At 41.4% G+C, this 22,381-nt stretch overlaps 1 protein-coding gene across 2 annotated transcripts; it reads right to left on the bottom strand.

Annotated features, from left to right (window-relative positions):
* Nucleotides 1-1,790: 1,790 nt before the first annotated feature.
* Nucleotides 1,791-20,725, bottom strand: ASB11 (ankyrin repeat and SOCS box containing 11). 2 transcript variants are annotated; one of them, XM_065858022.2, is made up of 7 exons: nt 20,523-20,725; nt 17,501-17,580; nt 14,543-14,650; nt 11,526-11,676; nt 11,186-11,320; nt 10,014-10,205; nt 1,791-7,041 (listed from the first exon to the last, which is right to left on the bottom strand). In XM_065858022.2, the coding sequence occupies exons 1-7, from the start codon at nt 20,698-20,700 to the stop codon at nt 6,917-6,919; spliced, it is 969 nt and encodes a 322-aa protein (XP_065714094.1). In that variant the 5' UTR covers nt 20,701-20,725; the 3' UTR covers nt 1,791-6,916. The 2 variants fall into 2 exon arrangements, with proteins under 2 accessions (XP_065714094.1, XP_065714104.1); XM_065858032.2 differs by lacking the exon at nt 20,523-20,725 and adding an exon at nt 19,136-19,274.
* Nucleotides 20,726-22,381: the final 1,656 nt, after the last annotated feature.

Genomic DNA, 22,381 nt, shown 5'->3' with positions numbered 1-22,381 from the left:
AGTGAACTATGATTGTTAACATCTTAGCTCTAAACTATCTTCCTCCAGGATTCAGTAAGTTCATGCATCTGCCTTCCCCAAATACAAAGCATGTTCCTCACCATCCTAGGAAAAACAAACAAACAAACAAACAAAAACAAAAAACAAAACAAAACAAAAACAAAACAAAAAAAGACACCCCCCTCCCCAACTTTGGAATAACGTTTGTGAAGTTAGTCGAGCACAACATGGGCATCATAGAATAAGTTACAAGGACTGTGGAGTCTTTAATTCTTCGCTTCGTAAGAGAAAAAGGCGTGTTTTACCCACAAACACTCCTACGGCAGAAAATAAACGTTAGAACAAGTTTTCTCTGGTAATCTCTAAATCTCCCTCCCTTCCCATCCTGTCTGTTATGGCATGTTAACCTCTATAGCCAGCAGGTAGACCTGGCAGGAAACAATCCACCCACCACAAAAACATACTACTGGCAAGTCCCTGGTAACACACGGCTAAAAATATGGCAGGATGCTGCAAAATACACCTACTGAATCCAAAAAACTCAGCACGTCGTCAATATAGCTTTTTTTTTTTCTTACTGACCTTAGTTTTCATCTTATTTTCTACAAGTTTGGGTTAGCAGAATCACAGGCAGTAGCGTAGCTGGCTTTGGGCTGGCACCATGCTCCAACATGATGCACTGTCTTGCTGGTGACAGCGGCAGCAGCAGCATCTCCTGGCTTTAGGCAAGAACAGATGCCTGGAAAGGAGAAGACAACCCTCATTCCCCCACCTCCCTGGGGCTGGGATGCTAAGAGCAGTGGAGCGGCTCCCAGAGAGGCCGGCTGAGCGGGGGAGGCTGCTTGACCTCCAGGTTTTGTAAAACATGCTGTAGCCCAAAGCACGGTCTTGGTTAGGGAAATTACTGGGCAGAGTCCTGTGGCTTGTGTTATGGAGGAGATCAGACAAAATAACTGCAGCCTTCAGGCCTGAAAGGCTATTAAAAGGCAGGATATTTCTTCTCTCACTGTCTTCAGATCTTTCTTTTCCACTGAATCTCTGCTTCTGGGGTAAAGGCCAAATCTAGAAAGCCATGTATATTAGTCCATTAGGCTGTTTCAAGAAAACATGGGTTTAGACCCAGACCTTCCTTTCCCCACAAGGACTGGTTTCGGAGTCTCATTTTTCCCCTGTTCCTAGTCACCACACAGTTTGGTACATCTTGTAGCTAACAAATACCTCGTTACCATAAATACCAAAGTCACTTTATTTTTTTACATAGATAGAACAGAATTGGATTTCTCAGACCTCAGTTTTGTCCTTGAACGAAAGTGAGCCAAGTTAGGCTTTGTGATCCTGGCAACCCAAATTTGTAAAAGATAATATCACAGACTCAGTCTAGTTGCATAATGCCAAAAATTGTTATTGAAATTTCTGGATATATGAGTTTAATTAACTGAAAAATAAGTTCAAAATCTTTCACACATGTGAAACTTTATTCATTCCTATTAAGGATATATATTAGTTGCAATGGTTTGCTAACTACTCTTGCTTTAGCTGACTTGTTAAAGTGCTAGAATGACATGTTCTGCTGATTCATTTCTCTCCCCACTTCCAGAGGTTACTCTAAAATGAGTATGCAAATTATGCTTTCTTCCACCATTTCTGGTACCTTTTATTGAAGATTTTTCAGTTCCAAACCTGACATAGTTTCCTGTTTGCTTGGAAAGTGCATTATGAGTTTCTACAAATAGTTCAAAGTATAAGGACAAAGGAATTTTCAAGAAAGAAATCAAATTAGACAGAAGGTCTGTGTAGAATAATCTGTATTTGACATTAACATATCATACATCTCTCGTGAAACATTAAAAAAAAAATCCCAGTGAGGAGCAATTGGTGTGTGGAAAAAGTCAATTTCTGAAAAAATACACAAAGGCATCATGAACTGTCAGTTCAGCATATAGGTCAGTGTCAGCTGGATTTTTCAACTAAGAGTCAGTGAATATGTTTCGTTTCCATTAGTATCAGACTTGCGCTGATGCCGTGCTGAGACATACAAACGGAGTTTTCAATCCAATAAGGACTGGAGGGTTGTTAGATGTCAATAGCAGAGTTGTGCTGCAGGAGGCAGAGGTCAGATTTGGGACAGAAAGGTGTTGAACACCCCCTGGATCTCCTGCCTTGCAGAGTAGACAGCAAGTGGAGGACAGAGAGTGGCACTGAGGGGATAACATCCCCTTCACAAGGGTTTGCACAGGGGCAGCACAACACTAATTTCTACCGTGGGTGGTGAGAAATCTACATAGCATTAGATGGATGCTGACCAGGCTGGAGTTTCCTGCAGGAAGACAGAGTTGGGAGGAGATGAACCCCCAGTACCACCATCCAAAGTGCCACAGGCATGTCCCATTACAAGAAAAGGGAACACACAGGTGGAGAGATGGACAGAGAGCCTCCCTCTGAGCCTGCTTCTGCCTGGGAAGATGGGATGTTGGCACCTCAGGGCAGATGTGGGGAATTTCAGCTCCTACAGTATGATCACAAGTTTCAGCAGCTTAGCACTTTCTCCCATTTTTAATTTCACTCTGTGAATGGGAGATTCAGTCGGACAGACAGAAAATCAGGGACTAGCACATCTACTATTAAAATTTGAATCCTAGAGAGGATGAAGGGTTGTTAAATGCCAATAGCAGAGTTGCACTGTAGGAGACAAAGGTCACCTTGAACATGACAGGTTGGTCAGGAGATCAAAACAGAGATCTTTCAGGGGATAAATTAGAACGTAACTTTAATTTCCTACCTACCATGAGAAACTTTGCTCATTAAACCCTTTCAAAATGTGTTGGTCTATTTATTTTCACTGTTGTATGCCCCTGAGGAGGTGACTCACTAGCCAAACTGCTTGCAGATAACTCTGGGAAAAAGCGATCTCAAGCTACAGGGAAACCTATGGAGCCAGGTTTTGGGCCAGGATGCTGAGTTAACAACCAGGAGGGATCAAGAGCATCGATCACCACAAGTGTCTTCACAAATTAGTGCAAACTGTGAACAGCAGCATGTGTCCTGCTGTGATCAGACACAGAGAAAACCGCTTATGTGCAGCCAGGCAGAAAGCAAGCCATGCCTGGAGACAGCCCAGACAGCACCTGGCATGGCCCAATGTCTTGCTCCAGCTCTGCATGAACACTGTGGCCAGTACAGTCCTGCTCCCACAAGGATGCACCAGTTGAGGAGCCCGTGAGCAGGACACGTGCCATGGGGGTGATGGCTCTAAGCACGAAGGCCCTCCCCTGGGGCTAGGGAGGGCTGAGATGTGCAGGTTTGGAGCGGGGGGAACCCCAATACAACAGAGTGGGGAGAGAGAGAAATAACACATCCAACACAAGGAGACAGGCTGATCCTCACTGAGATGCCTGCTTTTGAAGTGTTAGATTCCTCAAGAAGGAAACTAAAAACCATTTTCTTAGTGAGAGAGAAGAAATATGTGAATCCAGGAGAGAGCTGATCAGGGAAGACATGCTTATGAACAAGACAGTAGTGGTGTGAGAAAGATAGAGTGGAAATAAAACAAAAAGGGAATGGAAAAGATGCTTGGAGACATGGGAATGCATCTACTGGTAAAATGCTGATGTGAAGGATCCTTATTTGGAAGATAGGGCTGATACAAAGCCCATTAAATTTAATTTTGATTTGAATCATGAGCAATGACAGAAATACACTGAGTCACGAATGATGTCTCGAAGTCTACATCTGATTAGGTTAAAATCTGTGAAGTCCTCATCACTGGCATTTCTGAGTCCACACTGAATCTCTCATAATAGGTAGATAAGAACATTGAAAACTGGCCCAACAGATTAAGAACAACAGAAGGAAGTCTTTAGGGTTTATATTGTACATCAGTAATCTATTTAAGTCACTCCTGCAAAATACTTTATGGCTTAGCAAGCATCCATAGCCCAAGCTCATGCTTTATGCTACAAGTCAGTGTCTGTACTTAGTATCAATGTTCATGGTTCAGAAAAGGTTTTTGAATAGCCACCGTGTTGTGTAATCATTCCTGTGGAGATATGCAGTGCTTTTCACTGAAGCAGATGGGTAAAGTCATAGAGATGTGGTATAGCAGTGGACATTGCAGCACAAAAAATGTCTTTGTTCCCAGGAAAACCATATATTACCCAAATAACTGGTTTCTGTCAATGATCATAGAATGACAGAAGACACTACCTGTTTTGAAGGCAAGAGACCTCGTGAGATCAGTCAGCCCTTCTCCCGCCTGGGGAAAAGCAGCTATATCCACACCCGACAGATGTTTTTCAAACTCATTCTGAAAAGTCACCACCAAGTTCAGTAGTGTCCTAGAAAATTGTCCCGGTCTTCCCCTATCCTCACATGAGATGGCATATTTGCATGAAAATGAAATACCTCCTCCAGCTGTTTCCTCAGTAGTATTTCCATGCATTGTTACAACATAAAGTCAATGAGAATTAAATGGATAACTTAATCTTTTCAGACAGGAGCAAAAAAGTCTAGGTAAAGTTTCTAATGAAATTTCTTAATGTCAGGACTTCTAAGCTTCTCTTATGATTTATGAAGGCTCTGTTCCCTTCAGACTCTCTGATACACAGAATTTCGAGAAGAATGATGTCTCCAGGAAGAAGGAAAGGGGAGGTGATTTTTTGATGGGAAGCTAATATCAGCAATAAATATAGGACAGCTTCTGCTGCTTCTTAACATAAAACTTTCTGAGAGGCTGAACAGACTTTGCATCTCCTTAATGGAGATACATTTTTTCAATTTAAAATCCTATGCAAGTGAAATACTGCTTTCATTGATGATCACAGTAGGAAATCAATTCAGTATTACACATTCTGAAATAGATCCTATAAATTGCCTTAGCTCCTTGATTGCACTGCAAGTCTGACAACCCACACAGCTGAGTCTCTGCCTCTCTATTTAGATAGCAGGTGGTATTCTGACTGCCACCTTACAAACAGAGCAGGTAATCTGGCAGAAAAGACAAGACTGAGAGAGATCTGCTGACATCAGATTAATATAGACATTTCTTTCTTTATAGCATTTGATTTTCAGAAGCTCTTGAGAATTTATAGTTCAAATTTCTGAGATTCATGATACACTGTACTACACAAGGTCATTCATGTCGCTGACAACTTCATGGGCAATAGCTCTTTCCATCAGATAGCACTCAATATATGACAACACAGGCAGAAAACTACATCAATTTTTGGCTATAACATTGCAGGTTCAGTCTCATGAACTGCTGGGAGCACAATTTATCTTACTGGTGCTGAATTAATCGTAAGAAACTATGGGAAATGTTAGACCTATGTCTCAGAGAGGCAGCTGCTGCTGGAGCAGGGACAGGATCTCCAAGGCTGCTAGAAGCCAGGCCCATATTCAGGCTTTGGTAGGCCAATTCCCCCTGACTTAAGAAGTGTGGGCAGTGAAAATCAGTACTAGCATGCACAGCTCATAATGAAACCACTACACCTCATAGCCTGAAAATGTGTCATCAGCCTTTTGGACCTGTGAAGTTAAGTGGAGACAGGCTCTCCTTTTAACTCTACTTCCCATTTTACTACAACTAGTGAAACAGCATTGCCTGTCTCATGATAGATGCTTAACAAAACTCAGGTCTGAAGAAACATTTCTTCCCTCCAAACAACCTTCACAGGAAAAACACACAAACCTTTACAGAGTCATGCAGGCATTGCACCAGTCACTGCATCCCAAATTTCTCAGCTCAAAGAGATGTACATTTTTAGCTCTGCTGTGACCAGGCTAATAACCCTATTGATATTTAAACTACTATCAGAATGGACAAAATCTCCCAAGGAGGAGGTAATGAAAGCCTCTAGACTAGAGGATGAGGGAACAGACAAGCTTGCAAACTTCTCCTGGTGAGCAATATCCATCAAGGACAACATTTAAGTGATGCACAACCATCCTTAGGGGCCCTGCTTCTCTCTTGCTCTACAGTCTGAGGACTTATCTTGAGAAACATCAAAGCATGCAAAGCCCAAAAGGAGAGCTACAACTCATTCCTTTGCTTTTCTTTAAACTTTGCAAAGGACAGACGTTGAAAGCTGACCTACTGTGCCTATGAAAACATTTGCAGTTCTGTCTTGAAATTAAGCTAAGAAAAATTATTCATGTAATGAACACAGACAGATCTCAGGTGATATATCTTAGGACTTTTTTAGAAGAGATGAAGGGTTTTTTAAGACTTGCACACATTTTTGTGTCCTTACCCCAAAACCCTGCACCTGCTTTGGTCACATCACTTGCACCTCAGAGGACAAGATGTGTTAATGTTGGGGGTATCTGGGCTCAGGGCGAAGGGATGTACAGCAGCTGAACAGACAGAGCCAGCTGGTAGTTCCTATGGCTCCACTAGACCATGGGAAAGCGGCAAAGGATGTGAAGTCAAAGTGGACAAAAGATATGCAATATATTAAAAACAGCTGATGTTGGGCACCAAAGGCTTTCGTTCTCACAATAGTGGAAGAATAACAGCCACTACCTTGATTTTGATGGTGAGATTGGATAGGCAAGAGAAAGAAGCTGCACAGATACTGCAGGAAAAAATATAACAAAATATCTGTGTGTGTCTGTGGGCAGATGGATGTTTGCATGTGCATCTATGAACACACCAAGTGAACTGTTCATGTATCACAACTCAGGATAGCATAAGTGGATGTGGTAATAGACTATATGGGAACTGTATCCGTAATATCATTCACTCTCTGTGAAAAAGTGTTTTACGTTGGCATCAATTTAGACTGTCACGTAGTAGCCAGCATTTTGTATCCACTGCAGACAGTAAATGATGTCTTTGATTTTTTTCTTCGATATAATAACTTTGGAATAAACAACCATTTGTTCCTCTTTCTTTTCTAGTGTAATGATAGTCACAGACTTATCGATAAAGGAGAAAGTTCTCAAGTGGCTCCGGCAGGTGCAGCTTTCGGACTGCATATAGGCATGACCGACCCAGATGCTTTCTGATACGTAATCGGCACAGCTGAGCAAGGCTGGCAGGACCTGAGAAACAAATAAAAAAAGGCAAGAACAAGCACCCCCCATCATCAGTATAAGGCAGAAAGCAGTAAACACCAGCAAGATTTGAAAATCAGATCAAGAACTACACAATGACTTGCTGAAGTCAGGCAGAGCTAAATACATTATTGTTCACATCTAACTTATCTTGTCAAAATTGGTTCAGCAATTTGAAATCTATGAGAACTAAAAGCCTTCTTTTGCATGCATGGCTAGGCTCTTCTGCATCTATCCTTGAGCAAATACTTAGAATGCCATAAATATGTCTGCACTGGAGAGAGAGCACCAGGATGCACAGCCCTTGCTAAGGAAATAAGAAAATTCCCAGCAGTGTTGTGAGGATAAAGACAAGATGGATTACAGGGAGCTGCAGAGGTGCTTAGTGTAAACCAGCCATAATAGGGTGGATATGGAAAATACAATTAGTTGTTCGTATATGCAGAACATGCTTCTTCCAACTGCTGATGTCTCAGCAGGTACTTACACAAGTAGTAACTGTAGCCTAGCCTTTTTACATAACCACACTGCTTCCCAAAATAATTTCTTAATTTGTCATCCAGTTTTAATTAAATCTGACTCACATCTCAAAGACAGAAAGTCCCCCACCCAAAAAAAAGGCACCCTGGGAAAAAAAGTAAAAAAAAAAAAAAAAAAAAAAAAGGAGGACTTTTTGCCCTTCCTTTGGCTTGAGAGAAATACTCTTGCTAAACATCAGAGAGAGAGAGCCCACTGATAGGAAAGCTGCCAGGGAACTCATCAGAGTGATGGTGAGGCTGGCTTGGGCAGTGGCTTGCATGGCACCACACAACACGGTGCTGCCCCAGTGGCTTCCCTGCAAAGTGGCAATGCAGATGTCCCCAGCCCACCCCACCACAAGTCCGGTGAGGCGCACAACAGGCGCAATCCCACTGGAAATGAAGCTCCATTGCTTCTGCAACTGCATGCTTGCACATGCAAATGCAACTTGCTGGTGACCGTGTCCCCGACTCTCCTTTGCTTTCCTCTCACTGGAGCTGCTCCATGTTGAACCTTTACACCTGCTCAGAGGTGCTCAGCCCCGCCCCTCCGGTTTCTGGCCAAACACTAGTGAACACATTAATGTTTGGTAAGCAACGGATGGAGATGTGTTCTTTAAAGCCTGTCCTTATATCTTCCAGGTAAGCTTCATAATCTGTGCTTTTACTACAGAAAAATTTAGGAGCCTAAACAGACTGATAGTGTCCCTTTAAGAAGAAATTACTAGAAAAATATAGGCTATATGGACAAGAGCACTGGTACTACTGTCACTGGAAGTGAAGAAAAACACTAACATCTCCCAAAGCAGTTAGAAAAACAGAAATATTTTATATTTCACATCACTTAATAGCTAGGAAGAGGAGCAATTAAAGGGGCCCATCTAAGTAACCACAGAAGTCGGGGAGTATAAAGAAAACTGTTCAAGGTAGGTCCCTGGGGTGCTTATTTCATACAGAAGGATCTCAGAAAACACAGAAGTAGGTAAAAAGTACAGCTGTAGATGTTAGATACAGTAAAGTATCTGAAAGCAGGACTGAAGAAAAAGGTAGAAAACTGAGGAAACTTCATTTCTGAAAAGTGAAGAGCCAGCAGAAGCTGAAACACCTCTAGAGTGCCTGTGACAGTAAGTAAGGAGAGGGTGACAAGCTGCAAACTGGAATCAAAAAGAAAGTTCTGGAAGAGAAAATTATTAATGTTGGAATGTTTCTTTATCTACACAAACTCTCAGTCACATTGGGGCAATGGGAGCAGGACAACTGCAAGCACTGCCTTTGCTCATGCAGCCTGCTGCTGCTGAGCCCTGAATATCTCGGATATGGGGACAGAAGTCACAAGAGGTGAGAAGCATTCAAGCAAAAGTCCTCTCAAAAGGTTTAGACATGACAAATTAAAACTCCGGCTGAAAAAAAGCCATGGAGAAAGGGAGCAGGACAGAAGGATATTAAGCAAATATTTCATTTCCTCTATAAAACTCACCTGTGTGTGGAGGGCTGGCACAAAGCCTATGGACAACACTGGCAATATTAATTTGCCATCCAAGAGCTACTTTGCAGCTGGAAGAGGGCTCTCTCTGCACATTGTGCTTTACTCCTCAGCAAGGAGGCAGGCTGCCTTAGTGGAAGAGCAGCATTCACCCCCTGTGCAAGCAAATCTGTGCCCTGGGGGGGCACAGATCAATTAACAGGGTACCGGTGAGCTGGGAAACAAAGAGAGAGGGGGATGTAATTCAGACCACCCATGCTACAGGGATATTGGTATTGGACGCATCAAGTTCTGGCTGCACGTGGTGCAGGCGAAAATGGCAAAAGAGGATATAAGTTCATTTCTGCTCAGAAGTTTCTCCCAGTAGACTGGAAAGATAATTCAAAACACTGTAGAGGTGGAAAGTAAGCTGGAAAGGGCACTGCTGGTTTGTGCTGGGATTACAGCCCCATGAACCACATGAAAGAGCTGCATGCTGTAAAGCTGAATAGTCACCTGGCAAATAACTCTGCTTGCTCCTGGTGACTGAGGCCACACACATTTGTGTCAGTTTTTCTGTGGAAAGCAGGACATTGAGCCATGGTGTGAGGCTGAACACAAGATGGTGGTACTAAAATATTATCAATGAAGAAACTATCGTGGCAGTTTTTAATCCTGGGTTCTTAGAGTCCAGATAGAGAACTAAGTCAAATTTTAATTGATGGGAAACAAAAGCACAGAACAACTAACTGACCAGTTTACCCACTAAATCCCCAACACATGGTGGCAGATCTAGCAACAAAACAAATATTTCTTACTAATTTCTGTGTCGCGTGTTGCAGGTTTGAAATCAGTAGAGAAGCTAAAGGAGCATTATTTTTCAAAGCAGTCAAGAAAACATACTTAGTAAAGGAAATAAATACTGTTCTAATATTTAAAAAAAAAAAAAAAAAAAGAGAGAGAAGAAAGGAAACCATTACCTTCCCGAAGCAGAAGCGCCTGCTCCACTTTGCTGTTGGGTACAGCAAGATCCAGGGCACATTTGAGTTCAGCATTTCTGCATTTCAGGTCAGCACCATAGTCTATCAGCAAGACGACTACCTCCACACTGGATTTCCTTGCTGCGGCATGGAGGGGGGTGTCCAATCGCTTCCCCATGTTAACATTGGCTCCTGGAGTGAAAAAGAGTAAACAGTTAGATCTGGGAGGCAGCAGAAACTATCTGAACTGGCATCACACGAGCTGGTTTCCACCAGTAGCCTCAATAAATGAAGTGGATGGATGGCACACAGACCTCCCTCATTTCTTTCAGTAGCAGCAGTACAAATCTCAGTAGGTCAAATACCTTCTGTATAAACATCCTCTGAGCCACCAAACCTCCCTGCGATGGACAGAATGGAGCAGCTTGACCTTCAGTCCAATAGATGTTCAAAACCTGCCTTATGGTCTGTAAATTTGTTAATAACATAAAATCTAATGCAGATTATGTTAATTTAATTACTGCAGAGAAAAAAAGAAAACAACACAGGAAAACAAACAAAAAAACAACAAAACAAAAACAACAACAACCACCCTTTTAGGTATCTCATTATAATAATTCTGGGAGCACAGCAAGCGAAATGCTTGCCCTGGGCTCTCCAGGCACAGCAGGGCCACACTTAAGCAGGTGTTAAGTCAGCTAATGTATACTGACAGCAAAAATTTATGCTAGCTCATAGGCTGCATCTGGACCTGCAGTGATTATTCTCTCAAGCAGTTTTAGTGCTGTCTTCATCATCTGCTGAGAAGCAGGTGAGGCTAATGTTTAGAACAGCAGTTTATCACAATCAAGAGTTGATTTTAGTCCCTAATATTAGCCAGCACTATCTGTGCTTCCTGTTAACATTCTAGAAAACTAAAAGTATTTTATTTTCACGTTCAAACAGTCTCAGGGATGACTCTGTAATTAAGGCTTTTTTTACTGAGGAAATAATAAATTCTTCATGAATGCAGGTGAAATTCTTAATAGCCTCAAACAAGCCTCACAGTCTCAGGCTGCCCCAACACCCCATGGCAATAACTCATGATGTTTACAGTGGAGAGGCAGCCCAGAGAGACCAGCAATGTTGGCTCATACTTCCACAGCTCTCCCTGGCCCCTTTTCCAGGTGTACCTAGCTCCAAAAGCTTCTTGACGCAGTCTGTCCTCTGGTACATGCATGCCACATAGAGTGGGGTCCCATGTTGCAGGTCTTCTTGGTCAATGTCAACCTCGTGGGCCAGAAGGATCTCCATGCATTCCCTGTGGCCTGTGGAGAGAAGAGCTGCCACTGAAGTGCTGTGGAGCAGAATATACCCATATACAACCAAAGAGGCACAAGACCTGGGAATAAGCCAAGTCTATTTATCCGCACCAGTACAGGCAATTTTTTGTGGAGAAAAATATGCTAAGATCAATCAAAGATGTATTCCTCACCTAGTTATTGTTAGCTTCACCCACAGCCTGAACGTTACCTCTCTTGACCGCCTCATGAATGGGCGAGGCAAGGTGGTTCCTGAGCTGTGGCTTGGCCCCGAATTCAAGCAGCATGTTGACACAGGCCACGCTGCCACTGCAGCAGGCGTTAAACAGAGGAGTGATCCCATCGATGGTGACCGCGTTGACCTGGAACAGCAAGACACACTCAGGATAATCCGATTTAAGAGGAACGCCCTTGCAGCACGCCCCATATTGCACACCAGAAATGCACCAGAAAAAGACGCTTGTCTTGTTTAATTTCAGAATTGATTTTGTTAAAAACTTTCAGAGTTACGTGTTGCGGCACAACATACATAACATCCAGATACCAGATACCTCGTGCCTTAAGACATTAACACTGTCTGCTATGAATGCTCCTCCTGGAGATGCTCAAAAAATGCAGGTTTTTTTTTCGCTTGTGGTTTTTGAGGGTTTGTAGGGTTTGTTGGGGTTTGTTGTGGGTTTTTTTGGTGGTTTTTTTTTTGTTTTTTTTTTTTTTTTTTTGTATTTTGTTGTTGTTAGTGGTTGTTTGTTTTGGTTTGGATTTTTTTTTTTGTTTTTACGTCAAGAACTTGAGTATCTTCATGACCACCTAGTTTGCACCAACCCAAAGCCAGAATACGCTCAGATGAAGCTTTGCTTTTTAGATTATAACATTTACTTTGTTTTTAATGCTTTGGCCTGAAAACACATTTCCAGCAAAACAAATATTCATAGAAACATAGTCTTAACCCCAAACAGAAAAGGAGCTTGAAAGAGTTTGTGTTTATATGCATGTGTAGGTAAGGAAAGAATTTCCTTCCTTTGCATCCAATGTAAAGACCTGGCAAGATCCACCATCTGCCATTCTCCCCGGAACAGCACAGTCCATGGCTTCTGTTGTGGTCAGCACCATAGCTGCTATGTTTTAAACACAAAGCAAGCCCTCAGAGGTCATTTATGCAGAAAATCTGCTTGTCTTAAATTCTGTGGCACACTGGAGAAGAACAATGGTTTACACAAGCACGTGGCAATTTGTGCAATTTCCAAATCATCGAAAAGAGGAAAGAGACAGGAGACAAAGGGCTGGGGAAGTCCTGGGTCACCAGGGAGGTCAGAGGACCTTGCTACAAGTACAAGCACAGGAGCTGCATTGCAAAGAGGTCAGACCACCCAGGTAGAAATACCTTAGCTCACACAATTTAACTAGCAAGATATTTTGTCTTTAAAGCAGAGAAGGGCAGTGATGTTTAAGAACCTATTGGTTTATTCTGGATAATTCAGCAGTGAACTGTCTGCAGTTGATACTTTCCTTGATATCATTTGTCGTTGATTTGAACTACTGACTTCTTTATGGTGCTGTAGGAATTAAATGTTTTTCTCACAAGGTGCTTTTCCCACAATTACAAGCCAGTTCTTGCCATTTCCAGTGTTTCAGTCCTCACATTTTCAGCAGACTCCAACCATGCAGCAGCCAGTGTGAGGCCACATTCCCCATGTGAAGCTGCACTTGCAAATCGGGCAGGTCACTGGAGGATGCAGCCCCTGCTCCTTAGTGCCTCCTCTGCGTGCTCACTTTCATGGAAAACCAATGGGGAGGAACAGATCAGGCTGGAAAAGAATCATAACGAGGCCAGGAGGTGGGCAAGTCAGCATGGCATGAGGAGATACCAAGTACCACATTACAAGAAACATCTATCTGATCAGATTTTAGAGCCCAAAATGCAGCTTGCTCTTCCTGAAACTGCAGGGCTCTGATCAAGACTCTGTTTCAACAGCATCATCACTACAGATCTCATCCTCTTCCTTGATCTTCCTCCCTTTCTGCTAATTGCTGAGCTAAACTATCCCCCATCCTGCATAGATTCACACACACACAAAAAAAAGTTTTTATGCTTTGGGGGTATCTGTATTTCAGACAAATTACTTGCTGCAGCCCAGCACTGTATTCTCCCCAGTCTCACTGGGCAGGTGTGGCTGGAGCTGCTAGAGGCACTGGGGTTCTATCAGTATCATTTCTCAACATGGCCAGTGATTCAAGCAAGCTGGTAGCCAAGAGTAAACAGGGAGATAAGTGAATAATACCACTGGCTTAAGTGGTACAAGAGGAAAGAATGGTAAGCTGTTGTGGAGTAAATGGTCTAGTAAAAAAATTAAAAAAAAAAAAATAAAAAGACCAAAACAAGAAAGGAGAATGGCACATGTTCCTTAGACAACGGCATGTTGACTTTATTTATTAATAGATAGCTAGGGAAAAGCAAAAACCAAAGGAATACCAGAGTTATACCAGGAAGAGGCTGCCTACTTAAAAAAGCAACAGGTAGTTCAGAGATGTTTCTCTGAGTTATAAACAGGCATTGCCATTAACATACCAAAATCAAGTAAAACTGAGCAGAAAGGGGTTTTACTTTCATCTAAGGGATTGAAATTGGCATACAGTATTTTCTTCTGCAGAGGATAGTTTCATTGCCTGTTTTGGTGTTGCTCAGTTTCTTACCATATAAATTGTACTTGGAAACTCAGTCAAATGAATGTATTTCTTATATATATTTCATCTACCCCTGTATCTCCATTATTAACATGTATTCCAGTTTATGTTCAACTGGTGGAAATGTTAGTTTATTAGCAGATAAAGTGTTTCATTTCTTCAAACAAATCTATTTTTACTTACATGAGACTTTCAGACTATCCCAAAGAAAACTGGAGTTAATTCCAGTGATCACTGGGGGGGACGGGGGGAAGAGGTATGTCATTTTCTTCAATGTTATTTTCACCTAGCACCTCTCATTCCTTTTCTATTAATCGTGACTACATTCCACATACAGAGGGAAAACAGAATAATGGGGTGACCCAAGCAGCCACGGAGGGAAGGCAAACCCTTCACCTACAGAAACAAACTGTTTTTTTTTCCCCGTTTCTGCCTGAGATGCTCCTGTCCATCCACAGCTTGGTCCTGCCCTGCAAGCGGCCTGTCTGACATCCAAAAATCTGCGCTCCAGGAACCCGCATCCCCGCTGGCATCCCCAGGACTCACCTGAGCACCATTCTCCAGCAATACCTTTGCACAGGCGACGTGTCCTCCCAGGCAGGCCTCGTGGAGAGCCGACACACGGTCTGTTGTCATCAGGTTCACATCAAAACCCTGCAAGGGAGGGTGGGGGTTGTGAGAGAAGGTGCATGGCTTGGTTGGATTAATGCTGTTCAGTGCTTCAGTGGTCATCCCCAAAGATGGTGATCAGGTTAAAGAGGACGGAAGGGCAAGTTGTGTCTCCTGTTTCTCGTTCTTTACAATGCGTGGTCAGTTGCATAGAAGACATGTTTCTTTAACTTATAAGGGTGGCATTCCCTTCCCAGTTAAGGCTAGCACCAGGAACTGCAGCTGGTGGAACTCAGCTCCCTGAGCAGGGACACCCCTCATACAGGTATCAGCAGCTCAGCTGGAGCCCTCACCCCCTTCAGTGGGGAGAAACAGGCTCCTCTCAGGCATTACTTATCCCATGCTAAAGCAGCTGTTTCTACTGGGTCAGATGAATTGTGTCCAAAAAGTACTTCAACTGACTGTATGGGGTGCCCAGTTTGTTTCACTCAGAGGTGGTAAGTACAGTGGTAGACAAATCCCACCCATGAATTTGTTCCTTTTACTTGACCACCCAAACACATTTTACGTTGGAGGGAAATAAATGTGATTTACAAATAACTCATTACAGGTATTAGCCTAAATGACAGTTCTTACATCTATTCCTGCTCAAACAGAAAACAGACATATCCACAAAGGAGAAAACAATTGTCATATGTGTTTTCCCAAAATACAGCTAAATCTCCTGCTAACAGGCCTGGAAGTAGCTCCACTTTTTGCTTCTTATCTTGTATTTCGTAACATAGTTGGTCTCCACCTGATGTGCTATAAATGAGACAGCTCACAAGATGGCAGCAATGCACTTTATGGTACACAGTAGACAATGTGATGGGCAGAAATAAGTATCTCTGAGCAATGTAACACTATAAAAGTCACCAGTCCCGATGCAATGAGCATTAAAAGAAACCACTTTAAGATAGAAATGCTATGATAGAAAAGCAATTGTTTTTCAGTAACGTGAAAGTATTAACATAAAAGCTGTCCCTAAAATGTTCTGACAAATTACATCAGTGCCAGGAGAATAGATAAAACCTTGAAAAAAAAAGAGTAGGGATTATGCCATTTTTCTAATTGTGTAGATGTTTCATATTTAATGATCAACATGTTCCTTCAAGAGGAATGTCAAAATGTCTTATAGAGAGGCCTGATAAGAAGAAGAGAGCTATTCTCAATCATTATTCAGATACGTATTTTTAACAAATGAAATGCAGTCATTGCAAGCGAATGAGTAAGTACTGGTATCTTGGGTAAACAGCAATCCCATCCATATGAGATGGAGAATGATTTCTAGATCTTACTATAGCTGTTTGATAACCACCGCTCCTGTTAAACCTTGTTTTCAATGTATGTGAAAAATCAAATTCTTCTTTTGGTGCTGGAACAGGCAGTGGTGAGTTCTTGAACTCTTTTGAAAATGCAGCACACCATCCTCCCCTTATGTCCAGACATGCCCTGGGGAGCAAGAGCCTCACTGGCTTTCTTGAAAGCTGTGGTCTTATGGCAGAGATTTCTGAGTCTCCCACATATACCCTAAGGTACAGCTCCATATTTAATTTTAAGCAAGTAGTGTAACTATATTAGAAGAAACAAGCAATGATTATGCTGCTCCATGCACAGCTTTGTCCCTACATTTGTCACACTGTGGTGAATCAGCTCCAATTCCATCTCTGCAGACATTGCTGCCTTGATCTCTTTTCATCAGCAAGGACCTTCATCCTTCACTCCCAAAATTAAGAGTCTTAGTGAGAAGAAGAAAGGGTAGATTAACTAAATGATGTATAACCACAACATGGGGTGCTTCTCCAGTGTATAACCATGACCAGTGTATAACTGGGGCATCTAGTGTATAACCACAACACTGAATGCCATTCACTAATAAGATGGTATAAGATTAGTATAAATGGAAATAGAGTCAGAAAACCAGCAAAGCACTGAAGGAATAAACCCTCTTCCTTATTATCCCTAACCTTCATAACTTCCTTTCCCATAAAAATCATTTGATAGCAACAGGTGAAGGAAAGAGGGATCAGGAAATGGGAAGGATTAAACTGGCTTTAAACTACAACCTCTTTTAGCTGCAGCCATGCCTCGGCCAATATCTGGAACAGAGGCTTTCACGCTGGCAGCTCCACTCCTTAAGAATATTATCCATTCAAGCTGCAGCCCCACTGGTAAAAATTATTTACCTTGAATATAAAAAGTCTGATGGCCAAGTCACAGAGCTTACTACACTCAGGGAACTAATTTCCCTGCAGTTGTCTGATTGAGAGCAGGGAGGGCAGTTGCTCATTTCATGCCAGATGAGCACACTGAGTTTAAGCAGAGGTGGTGAGGAAGATGGTTGGCAAAACATGAAGAACCATAACCTGTCCCTTTGCAGCTACCCACTATCATACCCAGCTTCTTGTCCTTTCTAGTATATTCGTTCTTCCTTTCTTTCACCTGAACCCTCAGTTTCATTTGGAGCAAACCGCTTCAGGCTGACAGCTCCCTCTTTAGGAAGACCATGCTTGCTGTTTTATCAAGCAAGCTGTAGTTTTACATCTTTCTACCGATTTCTTTAAATAGCTGATGTATATATTGTCCCTATTCTCAAGTCCAGCAGCATGATCTTTCATTGAGAAAGACCAAGGATCATCATTTTTCATACAGCAAGGTACAAGCTGTAACAGTCTTTTTCCTGGACTAGTCCCCAGCATCATAACTAAGCAAACTAATTCATGCCTAAAGACATGTACAGGGGTATATTATTTATACAACTGTATCTCTTATTCCCTGCTGCAGTCTGCTACCAACTCACAGATGCAATTCAACAGAAGCTATGCTGCTTCCCAACCTTTACCTGTGGGCTTTTACCTGTGCAATCAAGGTTTTCAAAGACAGAAGGCGTCCTTGAAAGGCAGCCTCATGAAGAGGGGAGCGGTCTGCCCAGCTGCCTGAAACAGCAAAAGCATAAAAGTTAATTTAGGTAAGAAAAAAAAAAAAGGCAGATTCTGGGAGGATAGGGAAAAAACCAGCTCCATGTACATGCAGATCACGACTGAAATCCATGTGGGATCAGCTGTGAAAATGATAAATTGATTTCAGCAGAGCAGCTGAGGGGTCAGCACCCCTGAGAAAAGCAGCCATTCACTAAGGGACCTAAACCAAAGCTTCTTGGCAGAACTTCTAAAAACATCTAAAAACGTGCTTCAACAGAGACCGTGAGTTTAATGCTGCGTGTTTCCCAGGGAGCTTTTGTCACAAATGGTATTCCAGCTTCTCATGTACTTCATTAAGAGACTCAAAGCAGGGAAACACATTGACGAGTTGTCCATCAAATTAACTCTGGCATGTCCCTGGCAGTTTTATTTCCTGAACTGACAATTTTATAAATAATATTCTCCATCTCAGACTACCAGGTAACAGATTTCATCATTCTCCTCACTGGAAGATTTCAGAAAAGACATGGAAAAAATATATTGTGCCTGAGGCTCTACTTTTCTTCCTTAATAATTTTGAGTTGTTGAACTGTTCAGACTTCTTCATGTAGGCTAGCTTGTCCCTTTTCTTAATCTATTTGTGTGCCAAGAAAAACAATTCCTTAGCCTAGACACTACAGGCATAGTCAGTCAGCCCAGGTTAAATCCCTGCAACTCAAACAGAGAGAAAATTAACTTGTGCTATATTAAAATTTATAACCACAGTGCAACAAAGTGTGTTGTAAGTATATCTCCAAAGGCCAGCTGCATTTACAGTGCCACAGGACAGAAGCAATACAAGTGTTTGTATTCACGGTCTATTGTACATGAACCCCATGAGCACAGTATTTGAAACGCTTGTCCTGTTTAATTTTTTCAGCTACGCCACACACCAGAGGGAACGGAAAGGGTGATTTATCTCCGTTTCAGGTGTTACCTGAAGTAGGGAGAAATAAATGAAAGGGACAGACATATCCCTGGGGACTTCAGGCCAAGGATGCAGCAGAAGTTTCAGCCTTGGCCAAGGGCATCTCCTTTTGTTACCCTTCAACTCATGGGGTTACAATTTTAACTATAGTTATTATGCTTGTTTCTGTTTATTTAAGATGTTCCTGGGCTCTTAAGGCAAAAAGCTAGCATGGAAAGACCGGCTGGTGCAGTATGTGACCAGGGTCCTAAGGACCAAGTAGGATGCATGAAGCAAAATGATGAAAACAGGAACCACGCTGGGACCAAGTAACATTTTCCTGAAAACATCCAAAAAACCCCACATCCCTCATCATGCTGGTGACTGAAATAGGCAAGCTCAGTTCAAAAAGTTAGAAGACATTGTAAGTGACAGAAAACAGGGTCCTGAAACAGCAGGAAGATTCAGAAGTAACTCAGACAACAGAGCTATACTGCTTTGTTTAACCTTTTATGCGTATAGTATATGTAGCATGTGCAAGCACATGTCACATGCATTCACAGTGCATGTGTACGCACACAGATGCCTCACCATGAAAACACATGCTGCTGCATACCAACCTACCTCCCTGAAACGTGTGGCAAATATAAGTCCCATACACGGCACATCTTCCCTTCACAGTTGTGAGTGACATGTCGGAAAATACTGTGTCTTTTAAAATTTCTACAGATAGATTAAGCAGCTCTGCTGCTGCTCTTGCTGCATTGCTTCACTGGAAAGAGAAAAGGCTGTGAAGCTCCGCCTGCAATCCGATATAGTGCCCCAGCAACAGCATCACATGATCTTATGTTTTGAAAGATCATCCCTAATAGCTTTTTGCAAATGGCAACTTGCAGATAAAAATATGTTGCAGTCTGTAAAACTTCAAGGCACTTTGATAAGAACTTACATGAAGGAAAAACTGTTGTTTTCCATGTGCCTGACTACAGCTGCATGAAGGCACTTAGGAAAAAATGACAGTAATAAATGAATGTAGTTATACTCCAGAGAATAACAAAATGGTCAACGACCCAGAGAGAGACATGCCTGTACATAACTGCTTTGTAAGAAATGTTTTGCTGCAGTATTTCTCTTGGCCAGTTCTTAATATCTCTGCTTTGGATGGACACCTCTCATCACCCATGTTCTGCTCATGTTCTGCTCATGTTCATATGCCTGCTCATGGCATCAATATTCATCATGAAGCAAGTCCCCAACAAATGAGTTACACAAAAATCTCTGATGTCACAAGGTTGATATGAATCTTCAAGTAGGAAAACATCTTCTCATTAGAGGTAAATTTAAAATACTGTGTCATTTTAATTAGCAGAATTAGCGGGCATGCGAACACTTGTCAGTTCATTATTATGACAGTGATATGGAGGAATAGAATCACTTGGGAAAAAAATAATTAAAATAATAATAATAATAAAGTACTAGAAGGCCTACTGAGAACAATAGATTCCCATGCAGTATATTTTGCAGAATAATTTTAGCTGCATTCATTTTTATAGTCTGATTTAACAAAACAGGGATTCTTGGCTTGGATTCATAAAGTCAGTAGTTATATCCTCCTAATATCTCCTTTCAGAAAATCAACACTCTTAAACTTTTTCTAAATATTCCCTGGCAGTAAAGTTAGCTATTTAGTAAAACTGTATATAACCCCCACTTAAATAATGCCTTGCTTCCGAGAACAATCTTTTTATTTACAGTAGCGCCTTGAGCAAATGTTATCCCCATTCTAGCTGCGTAATTGTTGGAGTCTCATATTTTGCACACCTAAATCATGCCAACACATACTGACACTGCAAAGACCCCAGAAACGGAAGGCACTTCGGGCTAAAACATTCATCCATGCATTTAGCAACAGATTCCTCATTTCAAGCAACTCAGTGATTTAAAACCTAAAGTTAAAAAAAATGTAGCAAATATACATTTAAATGTTAGAGTGTCTATATTTTCACTTTACCTGGGACTATTCCATAGATCTCTTCTGCTATCCTGGCAGCCTCTTTTCTGTTGCCTTTAACAATATAGAAATGAGTCAGAAGAGCCAAGGAAATCTTAATTAAGAGCTTGAAACAAAACAAAGCAAAAATGGCAAAATAAATGTTAGTGAAAGCATGGAGTATAGAACCGCCCTCCATTTTGGTTTGCTCTTTGAATAGTTTCTCAGGTCGGTTAAGTTGCACCGGGCTATTCTTGGTATCATATGTCATCTATTTTAAACCCTCCAGAACCTGCTGTTCCTCAGTTACCAAAAATACAGTCTGGTTTTATTTGGTATGGGCTATTTGATACTAAATAACAATACCAAGGATAAGATAGTTTGAACATCCTGTGACATACAGGAAACAAACAGAAAATCCTTTCCAAAGGCTTATGAATTAGAATAAATTTTCAGAGAGATGCTCTCCATACCTCCTGAAAGCCTATTCATCCACTTCATATGTATTCTTTGATGTAGCAGTTTTGTTTGCAAAAGCTGCACTGGTAAAGTTGCAGAAATTGCTCAGAGATACTGCAAAAAGAATACTTTTCTGTCTTTCCCTTCTTGGTAACAGGCCTTGCCTGTACTTAGATGGAGAACAAAGGCAAGCATATCAAAGAAAAGCATCATCATGAAAGAATCTGAAATAAAACCACATATTTCAAAGCCAGGGCTAAGAAGTCAAAGTTATTCTAGATGAAGGAAAAAATATGTTGAAAGTGTGTAATCAGAAACACATGATAACATACTGGTATTTTCCCCATTAATATCTCTTGCAAACAGCATCTTACTGTTTTAAACAAATTAAAATATTTTTACATTATCCAAAGGATTCAAAGGTGTAATATTTGAACCTGAAGAAGATGCACCCTTTCTTTAACTGTGCCTTTTTCTTTCTAAAGGCACATGCCTCCCATAAAGAAGAGAGTATTTTTTCTGCATGTAATTAATGGAATCTGTGTAGAACACGACATTTCCTTTCATTTAAACTTCTCTTCATCCCTACCTTCCTATACACACAGCAGGAGGGAGATTTATTTCTTTCTTTGGATCAGCTCCTTGCCCAGGCTCTCTTGCCCTTCAACTTACAACACCTGTCAAGGCAAAGAGCAGGATGACTCTCCTCTATTAGCAATCCCAGGGAAATTATGAATATTCAGAAGGAAATTTTACAGCAAATTATTTCCTGAGACATTTAAAATTAAATTTGTTTTGTTTTGCAGCAATACAGCTGGCTCACTACCTTGCTGGTTCCAGCACTCTGCCCTCCCAGGTGCACCAGAATTCTATATAAAATATGTGCAGAAAGACTGAAAAAAACCAACCCCAAGATATTTTTTCATTTTTGAAGTGAACAAAGATATTACCTTTTTAGCAATAACTTAACACCTTACATAAATATTACATATACTTTTCCTTCCACAGTAATATGATAAACCTGTAGAAACGATAACACCTACAAATCCAAAAAACTGTGTAATTTTAGCCACTTTAATACTGTTTGCAGCAGGACAAGATATCTGAAGACACATATTACATGGCAAGAGAAGTTCAGTTAAGGTATCAGAGAAAAACAGTTAAGTTTGCTCAACTGTGAAACAAAAAGGAGAAAATAGCAAACATAAGTGGACCCAAAACACAATGATCAGTTAGCCCTAGAAAAATATGAGATAATTAAAACACCCCTCCTGAAGCCAGGGGAATAGCAAAAGCTTTACAGAACAGAATATAGGATGCAGATAAAAAGAATAGAAAAATAATTAAGATCATTACAAAGAAAAGGTCAGACTAAATGATGGAGAAAACTTTCTCACGTAGGATCCATAAAACTGATACTG

Source organism: Patagioenas fasciata, chromosome 1 (assembly GCF_037038585.1).
Source record: "Patagioenas fasciata isolate bPatFas1 chromosome 1, bPatFas1.hap1, whole genome shotgun sequence".
Lineage (NCBI taxonomy): Eukaryota > Metazoa > Chordata > Aves > Columbiformes > Columbidae > Patagioenas > Patagioenas fasciata.
Note: the sequence above shows the minus strand (reverse complement) of the source record. Positions and strands in the feature narration are given on the sequence as shown.